This window comes from Condylura cristata, unplaced genomic scaffold (assembly GCF_000260355.1).
Source record: "Condylura cristata isolate star-nosed mole 26May11 unplaced genomic scaffold, ConCri1.0 scaffold00032, whole genome shotgun sequence".
NCBI classification, from domain to species: Eukaryota; Metazoa; Chordata; class Mammalia; order Eulipotyphla; family Talpidae; genus Condylura; species Condylura cristata.
Window position 1 is genome coordinate 14,677,459 of NW_004567133.1, and position 14,284 is coordinate 14,691,742.

General features: G+C 61.4%; 2 protein-coding genes across 3 annotated transcripts in view; one reads left to right on the forward strand and one right to left on the reverse strand.

Moving 5' to 3' along the window:
- The window catches only part of TXNDC11 (thioredoxin domain containing 11), a 40,286-nt gene extending 33,106 nt beyond the window's left edge, over positions 1 to 7,180 (forward strand). For both annotated transcript variants that reach the window (XM_004692123.1, XM_012731898.1), the window contains 3 exons: positions 31 to 140; positions 2,738 to 2,818; positions 6,424 to 7,180. In XM_004692123.1, coding sequence (XP_004692180.1) covers positions 31 to 140; positions 2,738 to 2,818; positions 6,424 to 7,078 — 846 coding nt within the window. In that variant the 3' untranslated portion in view covers positions 7,079 to 7,180. The remainder of the gene's footprint in view (positions 1 to 30; positions 141 to 2,737; positions 2,819 to 6,423) is intronic.
- A 1,561-nt stretch (positions 7,181 to 8,741) lies between these two features.
- Positions 8,742 to 10,025, reverse strand: SNN (stannin). The gene has a single exon (XM_012731899.1). It carries the CDS (start codon positions 9,938 to 9,940, stop codon positions 9,677 to 9,679), a length of 264 nt encoding a protein of 87 aa, XP_012587353.1. The 5' UTR covers positions 9,941 to 10,025; the 3' UTR covers positions 8,742 to 9,676.
- Between the last annotated feature and the right edge of the window lie 4,259 nt (positions 10,026 to 14,284).

Genomic DNA, 14,284 nt, shown 5'->3' on the forward strand with positions numbered 1-14,284 from the left:
AGGCCCAGTAACGGCCGCCTCCCTCCACAGGACGTCTTGCTGCTCTATTACGCCCCGTGGTGCGGCTTCTGTCCATCCCTCAATCACGTCTTCATCCAGCTAGCGCGTCTCCTGCCCACGGACACCTTCACTGTGGCCAGGTAAGGAGGCCGGTGCCGTGGCGCTTGGGGCCGCGTGCCTGCCTTCACTGCTGCCGACCGCTGGGCCCTGCGACCTGTTTTCCACAAGCCTGGGGTAAGACTGTTGAATTGTATGCTTAAGCCTAAGCAAAACCACATGGAAACCAGTTTCCCTGTGGTGTTTGAGTGCGCCCCTGTCTGTGGCGTTGTGTGTGTGGTCCCGAGTGCGTGCGGGGCAGGGTGCAGCTTGGTGGCGGGAGGCAGGCCTGGCTGTGTGCGACCCAGTGGCCCAGCACCCACAACCTGAGGGAGGGGCCTGAGGCGGGCCAGGCCCTGGAACGCCAGCAGCGCGTCCCCCAGGAGGGACTGACCGTCACCCGCCTCGTCCCTTCAGTGAAGAGGCGGTGCTGTGGCCGCCTGTGATCCCGCTCCGGGTGTGGGCTTTTCAGCAGGTAGAAGAAAACGTGTCATTGTTTTATAGAAACAAAGTTCAAGCAAAGAGATTTAAAAGAGAAGGTAATGGGGGGAGGAGAGAAGAGAAGGTAATAAGCACCTTGGGGGAGAAATGTTTAGATTTAAGCTGTTTTCTTCATCTCGCTCCTCCCCACAAACCCTTTGAGATAGATAGACTTAGAATTACTTATTAAAGATTCAATTGTAGAAAAAATACCAGTAGGCCGAACAGTCAATTTGTTAGTTCCTTTGGGAGATGGACATTTTCTAAAGTGAAGCAGTTAAAAAAAGAAACGATGCAAGGAAGATGAGCAGATTCCACGCTACCAATGTGCAGTGGAAATGAAGCCTGAACACAGGCTGAAGACAGTCGCCCACCCGTGCATGTGTGGAGCTAGGTGCTGCCACGCTCTGCGCTTACGTATCTCTGCCTGAGTCCTCGGGACGCTCAGTGAGGCAGGTGAGCTCCACGCGTAATCGAGGAAACTGAGGCACAGAGAGGTGACGTAACTGGCCCCGTCACACAGCCTTGGCCAGGAGACTGGGACTCAGAACCGTGTTCATGTTCCAGACCCTGGGGAATTAAGTAGTTTGAGAAACCGCCCGGAGGAAGACGTGCTGTGTGCACGTGGGAGGCGGCCGTGACCCGGGTGTCGGGAGCCTGGAGGACATGATGTCAAGTGAGGTGATGCCACAGGCCGCCTGTGACGGCCACCTGACGGGCGCTGGCAAGAGTCAGTCACAGGAGGGAGAGCGGCCGGGCAGCTTTGGTTCTGTGAGGGGGGTTGCGGCGCCGTACCGAGGCGAAGGCTGTGCCAGGTGCAGTAGAGCCATTGCGGTGCCCCGACATGGGGAGGGCAGGGTGACGGTGTTGTTTTACCACAAGAAGGGAAAGGGGAGGGTAGCTGAAAGCAGCTGAACAAACGGGAAGAGGTTTTTCAGCGCAGAGAGACGGAAAACAAACGGGGAGGTTGTGATCTGATAAATGTCGCCGCGCTTACTACGCGAACACCTGATGCGTCCCCTGTGGGCGGAGAGCCGCCGGCAAGGGCTTCTGAGCAACACCTGTTGGTGAGGTGAAACGCGCAGTGAACTCTCGTCGGCACAGTAAGCAAGTCGGCATGACCCTTTTGAAAAGCATTTTAGCAGCAATTGCAAGAAACCCCAGTATTTGACCTAGTTGCTTTCACTCTGGGGAGACCAGGAAATAGGACTTGCAGAGAAATGTGTCCCGTGGCTCACCTGCCCGGCATAGGGGCATGGCTGGCCAGTCACGGTGGCACGGGTGGCCTCGTTGCCCTCCATGCCGTCCACTGAGAAGCCTCGAGTGCGAAACGCGCCCCCTCGGCTCCTGGAGGCCACAACACACAGAGCCCAGGAGAGGCCCAGAAAGAAGGTCCAGGTGAGCCCCGAGGATATACCCAGGGGTCTCCCTGTAATTTCAGTTTGGTCTTTCTTTGAAGTAAAAATCAGGAGAAAAACACCTGGTCATCTCCTAGGACAGTGTCTGACCCACTGTTTCAACACTGGCACACTGACGTTTCTGGCTGTGGTGGGCTGGCCCAGCGTGGACTTGCCTGTTAAACTGTGTGAGACCGCAGTTTGCTTATGCCCATCTTTATGAAGTGAGCGCCAGCTTCCTGGGCCAATGGGCGCCCTTGCCCGCATTCTACTTTCTCAAAATCTCCACCAGGTTCACAACTGGAAACATTTCCTTCAGCTCTGGGCATTATTTGCCCAGCCTGGCCAGGCGTCACCGAGTACAGGTTGGGTAACTCCCATCATTTCCTGTATTAGGAAGTTAACTGAAAATCTGCTAAGGTTTTAAATGCTTCTTTGGCGTTAGATCACATTTACAGAGTACATGTAGCTTTTCTCTCGAGTTCTCTCCCATCGTCAGAGGCCCGCTGCACTCTGTCCAGGGGTTTCCTTTTCCCAGCGCTGACTCAGGGCGGCAGGAGGGCCCAGGCCCGGCAGGTGTGGCTCTGGAGCCCTTCTGCACCTTCGGGGCATGGCGTTTCCCTGCAGCACACGCAGCAGCGGGTAGCAGGTCCTCGCGGCGCCGTCACCACGCGGCCTGGAGCGTGTCCAGGCCCCTCAGCTGCGGGGAGGCTGCTTTGCGGTCAGAGCCACTTGTGCTGATCCTCTGTCCTTTGCCTCTGCAGGATCGACGTGTCTCAGAATGATCTTCCCTGGGAATTTATGGTTGACCGTCTTCCTACCGTCTTATTTTTCCCCTGCAACAGGTAATGTTGAATTTTTTCAATATTGGGGTAGGTGGGATTGTTTGGCTGTTAATGAAACGAGTCTACCATTTCACAGAAGTGAATTATGAATCATTGGTGATGACTCAATGACTGAGTAAACTGTGCCGTTAGGACCAAGGGTCGGAGGGCTTTGCTGTGGAGGCCACGTGGGGCGGTGCCGGTGCTTTGGTGAGAATGTTGCCTTCCCAGAGCTGTGTTTCGCACACGAATGCGAGGGGGCCATCAGAGTGCCTCTCCTCCTTCACCTAGGGAGCACAGGGCTGGCGCAAAGCTTGGCAGCAGAGAAGCCCCTCCCTACGGGCAGAGCAGCTGCGCCCGTGAGCCCCCTTCTCCTGTGGGGGTTCCCCACTGAGCCCCTCCACAGCCTCCTCGCCCCCTGCGGGGGGACTGAGGCTCTCCTAGCCCCTGCGCCCCTTCCTGGGGCTCACGCAGCTCTCCCCACATGTGTCACCCCGGTCACCGCCCTGACCCCACACTGCGCCCCGGCGCCCTCAGGCGGTTGACGGCGGCCTCCGCAGGGGCGGGGTGCGGATGTTTCCGCAGAAAAGGAAATGAACTCTTGGCCTGTGAAGGCGGGTAGACCAGATGTTCTCTCCCCTTTCACAGATCCTCTTTTGTTCTAAAAAGGGGACCCAGGGGCCCCACTTCGACAGTGCCTCCGGGGACGAGCTCTCGCGGGCCATTCTGGTGAGGCTGGCTGCCACGTGGCGCTCGCTGTTGAGGGCCTCGCTGGCGCCTGCTGGTGGCTGCCAGGCTTGCCCGGAGGGTGCCTCCTCTCACCATCACATCACTTCCTCAGTCGTGACCTCCATCGCCAAGAGTTTCTGCTGAAGTATTTCCTGTGGCAGCGTCTTGTCCAGTTAAGCACTGAGAGCAGAGATTTGCTCTGTCCCGCTGCTGACTCCGTCCTGGTGAGCTTTTTCTCTCTAAGAAGTGTGTGAAGCCCACACTCCGGGCAGCGGCACTGGCCTTTTCAGCCGTGTGCCCAGAGGGGGCTGACGCTGAAGGACGCGTCGTATCTGAATTCCAGACATAGTCCGAGGAGGAGCCAGGTCCTAATGCACAGCAGCTGTGGGCCGTGGCTGTGCCGAGAGGAGACGCCCTCGGTGTCAGGGCCAGGCCTCTGGGCCGACGGCCGCCTGACGCCAGCCACACGGCGATGACGCCGGTTCTCAGCCCCTTGGGCTAGAGTACAAGTCTTGAACGAGTAGGCCGTCCAGTTCTGATTTCCTGGAAAGTGCTCGCAGGCCAAGGCCTCACTGCGTGGACTGGACTCCTGGCTTCCTGAAGATAAACAGTCCGCGGTGAAGTGTGTGCCTCGTTGGCTGCTCCAGAGCTAGTGTCGCGTTTACTCAGAGAAGGGAGGTGGACAGAGGACCCAGCTGGCAGCTTGCAGAAGAGGAAGTGGAAAGGCCCTTTCTCACAGAGCACGTGTGTGCTGTTTCTAGTGGAAAGATGATGAAGTGTCTGCATGTTTTGAGAAAACATTTACATGTGTGCTGGGTTAAAATGGGCACAGAAGGGAAACCGCCAGAAGGGGTGAGCAATCTGGGGGTGCTTTTCAGGCCCTTTGTGGGTGGTCTCCACCAGGCGGCCCCCCTCACCATGGCGAGTGCGCAGCCCCGGGGAGAGCACGGCCCCACTCGAGCGGCTGGGCCTGCCATGACCCCAGCGGCCCCCTCCTCCCCTCCAGGTGACGTCCAAGTCAGGTGCCCAGGACACCTGGGTTAGGAGGTGGAAGGGGGCTCAGGGCAATGAGTCTGCTGGGAAGGGCTTGTTTCTCCCGAGGAGCCCCTCCTTGGGTAGCGGCCGTTTCCATGGCTGGCCCTGGGGCCAGGAGGACGGGCACCTGGAGAGCCGAGAGGAGCCGGCGGCGGGTCCCCCCACTGCTTTCGAAAGTACTGAGTGGAGCCAAGCTGCTCTCTGGGAAGCAGCTTGTTGATGTGAACTCGTCCTCGCGGTTCCTGAAAAGTCGGAGCCTACTTTAGCTCACCTGTTAGAGAGGTTCGAGAAGGTGGTGGCAGGCACGGGCGCAGCAGGCTCCTTTCGGGCCGGAGCGTCTCCCGACGCGTGTGTGGGGCTGTCCGCTCTCCTGCCCGGAGCACGCTGCCCACTCACCCGGCGACCAGGCTGTGACCAGGAGAGAACTTAGTGCAGGTCAGCGGCTGGCCCTCCTCGCCCCACTTCCTAGCTGCCAGGGTGCAGCTCGCTGTCAAGTGAATGGCTGGCAGGCCCTGTTTGGAGGAGACTTACATGTTAAGAAAGCTGTGCTCTGAAGGAGCTGTGGCTATGCACTCGGCCGAGTCATTCCCCAGACAGCTCACCTGCAGCGCTCCAAGCCCTTCATGTGTGCAGTGACTCGTGTACCTGAAAGTTTCCATAAGCGCTGTATAAGGTGGGGCAGACCTGGCGGTGGGTTCCTGGTGCCTTAGTGACGGAAAGGGCTCCCTCATTAAGATAGCGTTGTCTTTTCTTAGACATTTGGCTACTGTCTTTATGTGTGTGTGTGTGGGGGGGGGTATGTGTGTGTGTAAGCTTTTAATGAATGGCTTCTGGTTGGTTTTTTAAGGAACAATGTGGTTTTTGTTTTGTTTTTCGCTAACACTGCGCATTCACTTAACCCACATTATCCTTACAGCAGTCCTGTGAGGTCGAGGGGGTAGGCTTACCCCCATTTTACAGGCACAGCAGTTCAGGGCACAGCACAGTCTCTCGTGCAGGAGCTGGTGACGGCGAGCGTAGCCCCGTGTGTCTGCCCCGGGCAGGGCCCAGGGGCCGCCTGGCGCCCTGGTCACGCTCAGAACTGAGCCTCGCAGGCACGGAGTCAGTTGTGTGTGCAGGTAATTGAACCTCTGCATACATTTCGATCATCAGACAACTAAATGAGAAGGTCTAGAAAGGAATTTTTACCTCCGGACTTGCAACGCAGCTTCACAGGAGACCCTCCGCCGATCACCCCCCTTCCTTCACCTGTGCTCTGACCTCAGGACCCGGCTCTCAGAGTACCTTGGTTGGTTTGTCAAGGGTTGGGGCTCCAGTAAACACTTCCCCAGTCATGACGGTAATGTCTTCAGATGTTGCCAAGTGTCCCCAACTGAGCGGGGGGCATACAGTCATCCCCCAGTTACAAACTCCTGCTTTGGATGGTACATGGTAAGCGCTTGCCAAAGAAACTAGGTGTTTCAGGAATTTTCTTTCACCAAGCACTGAGGCCACAGAGGGACATAGGTGACAGTCTGCCCCAGGACGTGCTTCCTGACACTCCCGGCTGTCAGACGCTCTCCCAGGGCCCATGTCACTGGGCTCTTGGGGCCTGGAAGCGTTGGTTTTTTTGGGAAAGTTGTGAACAGAAACTGAGTTGTTTGTTCCCAAGGAGAGAGAACACATTTGATGCAAGCCACCTTCCTCTCAGAACAAGCATTTGGGCACCTGCAGCCAGTTTGGGGGGGGCCCAGATAACATTTTCCTCATGGACTTTCAGTGGGTACAGTCCTCGCTGTCTTTGGTCAGGCCTGGACTGTCCTCACCAGCATCCTGGGTTTGGCCTAGCAATGTCAATGACTCTCATCTCTCTTTCCCTCCAGAAAGGACCTCAGTGTGAAATACCCCGAAGACCTCCCCATCACCCTTCCAAACCTGCTGAGGTTCATTTTGCATCACTCAAACCCTGCTTCTGCCCCCCACAACTTGGCTAACCCTCCTACCAAAGAGTGTCTTCAGAGCGAGGCCGTGCTCCAGCAGGGGCACATCTCCCACCTGGAGAGAGAGATCCAGAAGCTGAGGGCGGAGATCAGCGCCCTGCAGCGGGCACAGGTGCAGGTGGAGGCCCGGCTGTCCAGCGCGCGCAGGGACGAGCACCGGCTGCTGCGGCAGAAGCAGACCCTGGAGCAGCAGCACGGCCTGCTCCGGCTGCACAGCGAGCAGCTGCAGGCCCTGTACGAGCAGAAGACGCGCGAGCTGGAGGAGGTGGCCCGCAAGCTCCAGGAGCTGGCCGACGCCTCGGAGAGCCTCCTCACCGAGAACGCCTGGCTCAAGATCCTGGTGGCCACCATGGAGCGGAGACTGGAGGGCCGGGGCGCAGCCCAGCACCGGGCCCCCCGGAGCGAGGCGCACTCGGACCGCCCCGAGCCCGCGGGCGCGCCCAGGCTGCCTGGCAGCTCCGCCCCAGCTCCCAACGCCAGCGCTGCGCTGGCGCCCGAAAGGAGCCACGAGAACAGGACAGGCGAACTCTTGAAATGACGCGAAGAAGCCAGAGCGAACACTGTACATTGGGAATATATTTATGCAAATTTTATTGAAATTTATTGTAAATAAAGATTTTCTCAGTGGTCTAGAAAATCAGCTTGAATGTCATTCAGCTTTATTGAGCAGGGAGGCCATCCCTTGCACGTATTGCACAAACTTGGTAGCTTTGAGGCAAACAGTGGCACAGTCCGTGCGAAGCGCTGCCTGGAGAGTTCGCCTGCGTCCCGGGGCTCAGCGGCCGCCGCCCCTCGGGTGCTGCTGGGTGGCGCACGGGAGGAAAGGGGAGTGGTGAGGAGACTCGGACGCAACAGTCGTGCTGTTCAGAGGATTCAGTGACAGGTCGTGACTTCCTGAGCCACTGGGGTGCGCGGCTCCGGTGTCTACGCTGGAGAGCAGCCTGGCACGTCAGCACAGCGAGAGCACTGTGTGGCTGGCCGCCAGTCCTACAGCATTTTTCACTCCCCCACCGCACCGGTGTCACCAGGCCGCTCGCCCTCCCCCCACCCCCAGCACGGCCACCACGCCACTGGGGCAGACAGAGTAAAGAGGCCAAGGGGGCACCCCCTCCTGTCAAAACTTGACTGGTGAGCAAAGCCCAGGGCAGGCCTGCACGTCACGTCATCCTCAGGGGCCAGCCCGGAGACTGCAAGTACCCCGGCGTCTGTTCTGGGTAACTTAGGTGCAGACGGCCCAGGTGTGTGCTGGCTGCGGAAAGTAGAGGTAGGACGCGGGGAGTCCCGGGGTGCGGGGAGGGGACAGAGCCCTTCCGCGGCAGCACACCTCCCACCCTCAGCCTGCGCTGCCTGGTCCCTCCAGGCTCCGGCCTGGCCACCCCCGTGAGGGACGCAGAGCCGTGGCCTCAGCTAAGGCCCAGCTGCTTCCCAAGGTTTCCCCGGTGGCCCGCCTGGGGTACCTCAACCCTGCCTCCAGCTGAACTTGCCTAGCTACTCTCCTTTCCCCCGAGCTAATTTTTAGTGTTTGACCCACCCATGTGGGCACGTTTGCTGCTAACGTAAGTGTTCCCGAAGCCTGGGGTTCCAGGAAGCAGTTTAATTCAAACACTTCTCAGAGGGGACTTGATGAGGCCAGAGGGGCACCTTCAGCCTGCCCGGGAGACCAGAGCTTTTGGGGTGGGGGGGGTAACAGTGAGGCTGTGGGCTGCTGCCACCTGGGAGCTCCATCCCGCTGCTGGCAGCCTGCCCAGCGCCAGGGCCAGACTTGGCTCCCAGGATGCCACTGGGCCTGTTCTAATCGCAGCCATTGAGGATGTGCTTATAGTGGCGGGTTAGAAATCGAAGCCGGCTCAGACACATGCACACGGGTCACCTAGAAGCAGGCTGCCGGGGCGTAGCATCACCTGCAGCCACCAGCTCCTCATCCCTGTGAAAACCAGGCCCTGACCTGCCCTTCCCAGATGCCCCCGCTGGGGGGTGGGGGGGAGGGTGTGGTTTCTGTGCTTGTGTGAGCAGGAAGTGACCGGGGGCTCCTAGGCCGGGGATCCCAGCCCGAACGGCCTGCTAGGGAAAGTGAAACCAGCACCCAGCAGATGGGTGGTATCAGAGAGGACAGTATTTAGGAAAAGGGAAGAGGGGGAGACCCTTCAATTCCCCTGCCCCCTTCCAGTGCAGAAAATACTAAATACAACAATTCACAAAGACACATTTTTTTTTTTCTCTTTTCTGAGCCAACTGGGTTTCAGGTAGAAGAAGCCACATGGGCTCAGATGTTTCCATGGGGGTCAGAGCGATGCGAGCAAGGCGGGGCTCACAGGGTAAGGCAGGGGCTGGGACGGGCATCCTCGTGCCAAGGCCAGAGGGGCAAGACACTGCTCTGCTACGTGGCCACGGGCAGCCCTCGGGACTCTGGACTTGTCCTTCACTGGCTCCCAAGCAGCCGAAACAGCTTCCTTGCAACTGCTCCACCGTCAACAGGAACTGGCCGCGAACATCCGAATCTACCTAGAAGCCTCGCGAGGGGCGTGGCTCTTCTCCATCCACGGCTAACCAAGCGGAGCTCACCGAAGCACCCCCACTGGCCCACTGCGAGACTTCAAGCCAACGGGCCACTTCCTCTGCACCCCCGCACCAGGGCCCTCCCCCACCCCCCTGGCCAAGGGCACCTCGGGCCTGGCGAGCCTGAGACCCTCCTCCCTAGCCTTGGCTCAGCTGACCCTTAGTGTGGTCGGTCCCATGTGCTCTATACAACGGTTTAGAAACTCAGCAAAAGGGGCTTAAGCACGTGCTCTGGGGGCCTATTTACAGTTCACAGGTGTGTGAGTTCGCGCGTTACAGTAGTAGCTCCATCAAAAACAGGCTCAGCTAAACATTCAAGTAACAAAAGCGCTAGGGGGCCAGGAGCCCCAGCAAGGTCAGGCCTGCCCACTGCCTGCAATGGGCAGCCCCACCAGGCGGCCCAGGGGATGCCCAGGGCCACGGCGTCCTGCTCGGGACGGCTGGAGCCCCGGGAGTCAGTGCATGCGATGGTGAAGCCCGCGAGGCCATGCCAGCGTCAGCCCTCAGGCAGCAGCACGTCTGCGTGTTCCGGCGCCTCCCGGCGGGCTGCAGGCGGGCCCGGGAGCCTCTGCATCCCAGCTCAGCCGTGGACTTCCGGGCCGCCGGGGGTCAGCTTGGCCTTTCTCTCCACGCAGGGTCCCTTGGCTGAATACTGCACCAGCAGGAAGGGCTCCTTGGTGTCGCCATCCCCTACGATGCTCTCCTCGTCCTCCGACTGGCTGATGCGCTGCAGCCGCAGGTAGCACCAGCAGCCCAGGATCAGGGCCCCCAGGGCGGCGATGGCGATGAGGATGACGATGACCGTGACCACGCCGGTGCTGGGGCTGTGGTCCATAATAGACATGGTCAGCGTGTGGGAGGCTTCTGTGGTGGGAAGCTCGTAGGGGGCCACCGCTCAGCGAGGCTGGCAGTCAGGCTGGACACGGAAGTCCTGGAAGACAAAGCAAGGTGAGGTTACATCCGGGGCTGCCCTGGGGCCCGGGCTGCCCGGGCCTGCGCCGGGCTGTCCACAGGGTTTTTGACCCAGTTCTGAGGCCTGCCAGCCCTGCCCTCGTCCCAGCGAGCCGCACGCCGGCTGGCTGCTGCTGTTTCTGTTCCCGTTCGCCATGTGACCAGCGTTCTCTCTGCTCGCCCCATCACTACCTCCCACCGCCTAGCGCTTCTGCAGCTGCGTGAGCAAGTGCAAGGTCTTGGGGTGTAGAGGAGCCCTGAACTCGGCCAGGGGCCGAGACGCAGAGCAGGCAGGCCCCGGCGACCCGCGACGCCTTGCAGGGGAGGTTCAGAGAGGGCCAGAGGCTGAGAATGTTCCGGAAGCCTGGCACCACGAGGCATTCAGCGACCGCTGAGGGGCTCCAGGAGCCCCGTGTGGTGGTGGGCGAAGGGCACGCAAAGGCCGGGAAGTGACATCGGCCCGGCTCGCACGCAGGAGACACATACAGCTAACCAAGTCGTCCGGAAGGCGCAGCGGGCAGCAGCCTGTGCCCACAGGGACTGCACCGGCCGGGGAGGAAGCGCCCAAGGCCTGGGGACAGTGGGGCCGAGGCCCCGCCCCGCCCAGGCTCAGGTCTGGTGCAGAGCCAGACCACAGGCGGCTCCTACACCGAGGCTGCCCGGAAGGGCCCAGTGTCACGTGCTGACTGAACGCCGGGCAGGCGGCCGGGAGAGGCCGAGGCCTGCGGGAGAAGATGCCGGGGAGTGGCATCTGCCACGGCTCCCACGGCTCCCGAGGCCGCACGGGGCCGCTGGCAGGGTCAAAGAACGTGGCTCCAGGCGCCCCGCTGTGGCCAACGCTGGCCGGGTGGGGGTGGGGCGCTGGACCACCCCAGGCCCGCTCCTGTTGGGGAGGCTGGCTTGGGGAGGCTGGGGAGGGGTGTGGGAGACAAAGCACTGAGCGCGCTCCTCTGCGCCCCGAGACTCTTGCTTACTGCTCCCAGGGCTCCACAAACCCGCCCAGCGCCTGGGGCTGAGGGCCGAGGGCCGAGGGCTCTCCAGGCTTCCTAGCCGCAGGAAGGCTGCGCTTGGCGGGAGCCAGCCCGTCGGAACTGCCCTTCCCAAAGAGGGCTGACACCAACTCCGAGTTGGAACAGATGTCCCTCCGCTCAGTGGGGAGCCTGCCCGTCCTTGAGCAGTCAGTCTTAATTAGAAGTGGCTCCTTCCAGGAAGTCCCCGCTCCCCACCCCGCTCCAGCTCCAGGCTCAGCGTCTGCCCCAGAACCTGGCCCTGGGAACTGCAGACCCCCCAAGTACCTGCCGGTCACGTGCCCACATCTGCAGAGGGGCCGAGGGGAGGCGGGACAGCCCAGAGCTGGCCACCGCCTCGCCCTCAGGGGCAAGGGCAGCCGCCCCAGCGCATGGCTGCACCCGCGGCCCTGTGAGTGGCCCTGCTGCCCCCGGGACCCCCCACAAGTGGGGCTGCCCGCAACCACCACTGCAGCCGGTTCTCTCGGGCCTCCGGCTGGGACAGGTGACCGCCTGCCCTCTGGCCCCTCCACGTGCTCATCCTGCCAGGGAGGGCACTCGCTTCCCTTGCGCCCCCTGCCCCCCACTGCCTGCTGGAGCCTCCATGGGGCTCTGACAGGAAGGCAAGTCAGTGTCGTGCGCGTGCTTGGGGGCAGGGGTAGTTCAGTGGCAGGAAGTGGGAATTTAAACAGCAGCAGCAAGGAGGAGGGGCCCCCCAGTAGGCAAAGTAACCGGGGAGTTCGGGAGGCACCCTCAAGTCCAAGGGCACACCAGGAGTCACAGGACTGCCGAGGAAACCGTGGCAGGAGCAGCCCCAACTGGAGAAGTGGAGGCCCCAAAGGCCTGTGAGCTGCCCCCCAAGCTCTGGGGGGCAGAGCCAGGTGGGCAGGCCACAGCCGCCTGGCCTGTGGGCGCCCCTCCTGAGAGCCCTGCTCACTCAGGAAGTATTTCCTGAGAACTGATCTCAAAAATGCGATCACGTCATCCCCGCTCAGAGCCTCCCAACAGCAGAAGCGGGTCCGAACTCCCAGTCCCCGCAGCTTCTGGCACCCCCTCCCACCTCCAGGCGGCTGCATTTGCTGTTCCCTCTACCTGGCAAGTTCTTCGGGTCAGTTGGCGACTGGTTCTTTCCTCTCCTCCGGCCCTTCTCTGCAGGTGCCTCTTCCCCCACTGCCCCTCCCCCTCATCCCTTCCCCCTGCCCTACTCTACCTGGCCCCCTCGTGCCCTCCTGGCACCCTGAAATTCTGGGCACAGGCCCCTGGGCGCCGACGCCCTCCCGCAGTGGGCCTGAGCCTGTCGGGGGGCACACTGCATCCATGTTGCCCACCGCCCGGGCCGGGCCGACTGTCCGTACACAGCTGGTGCTCAATAAAGGCTGCATGTCAGTCAGAGGCTTAGAGAGTTGGAGAACCTCCTCGCACGGGGCTCCCAGTGGCGCCCGCCCGTACCCAAACCTGCTCCCTAGGAGGAGGCCACTCCCAGCCCCTGAGCACCAGAGCCCAGCCTGCTCCAGCACTCTCTCCCGCCCCACCAGACCCGGCCTGTGCGGGAGGACAGGCTGCAGCCTGCGAGCGGGGGCAGGCAGGGGCAGAAGGGGCGTGTGCAAGTGGATTCCAGGCAGGCCTGAGCCCGAGCAGGGGCAGCTGTCTCCGTGAGTGCAGGGGGCCCGAAGGGGAGCAGAGGGCAGCTGCCAGCATCTCCTCAACCCTCCTGCCTTGCGCCTCCCTCAAACCCTTGAGCCAAGGCACCCCTACAAGCTGGCTGACTCCCCACCGTGATCCAGCACAGCTCCTAGCTCCAGGCCCCGTGTGGGACCAGGACGACCACAGCCCAGGCTGGGGAGACACCCCAGGTGGCAGGAAGGACCCCGGACCCTCAGACCAGCCACGAAGGAGTTCCGGTGTCTTCCACTGTCTGGACTCCCGCACGCTGCAGGCCGTCTCCATCCTCACTTTGCAGATGTGGAAACTGAGCACAGGAGCATGTGGAAGGCCTAAGACTGGAGCCCAGTGAAGGGGGGAGGCTTTCAAGTGGAGAGGCCAGGTAGTGGGGGCAGAGGTGGAGGGAGAGGGAGGGCGAGAGAGGGAGACCTGTGGTATCTGCGCTGGCACTGGGGAACAGGCCATTCCACCTCTGCTGCTCGCCAGCAACCTCAGTCAGGCAGGGCTGGCAAGCAGAGGCTACGGGGCACCTCTAAACACAGGGCACCCCCACCATGCAGCTCCTTCAGCCCTCAGTCCCCTCCCTCGGCACAGCCGCTGTGAGAACCTCGCCCACCCTGAGAGCCCCACACAGAGCCACGCAGGCCCCTCCACCCACCCACCAGTGCGTTCCGAAGGACGGCGCCCCTGCCTTGGCCACTGCAAGCCGAGGGCAGTGTCTCCCCACACCGAGGATGTCCTCAGGTCAGATGGCCACACGAGGCAGGGTCCCCTCGTGGGAACCCACAACAGGGCCTGAACACCCCTCCACAGGTGATTTCACACACTTAGGTCCAGGGGGCCGCAGCCAGCAGCAGAGAACCCGAAGCCCCTTCTGCAGCCACCCTGTCCCACCACTCCCTCTCCTTGAGCCAAGCAGGCAGCAACAGTGACCTCAGCCTCTGTGTGGAAACGGACATGAGGCCCGATCCCACCGGCCAGCGCACTGTGAAAAGTGAAAACATTAGGACCACAGGTTTGCATGTCGCCAGCGTGTCTTCCGGGTCCCACAGGGAGGATGCACGCCCCAAGGACCCTACCTCCCCCCACACTGAGACCCGCCTCCCAGGAGGCCCGCCCGGCCAACGACACAAACAGGACGCTGCATCACGAGTGTCCCCGAGTCTACCTCATCACCCAGCCCTGCAGCCTCCACTTCTGGGGCACCCTGCTTCTAGGGGGACAGTCACCCTCCTGCACTTCCAGCCCTGGCTCCAGGGGGTTGAGCCATGCCCCCGAGCCCATCAAAGGTATCTGCAGGTATGCCAGGCCCAGCCTTTTTAGGGGACCTCAGCTCACAATCCAAAAACATTGTCTGCCCATAGGGAGGGCAGGTCACTGCCGGGCACAACCAGGGCACAGAGGGACGTCTGTTCTGCCAGGAGGCTGCGCTGACACACACACGGCATCATGTCACACAAGCCCCCTGCCCTCCAAAAAGCCAGGGCCCAGAACGGTCCGGATAAGGAGGGAAGCTAACAATAACAGCCTGTGCCCCACTCTGCGGCCAACGTCACCTCACCCTCCAG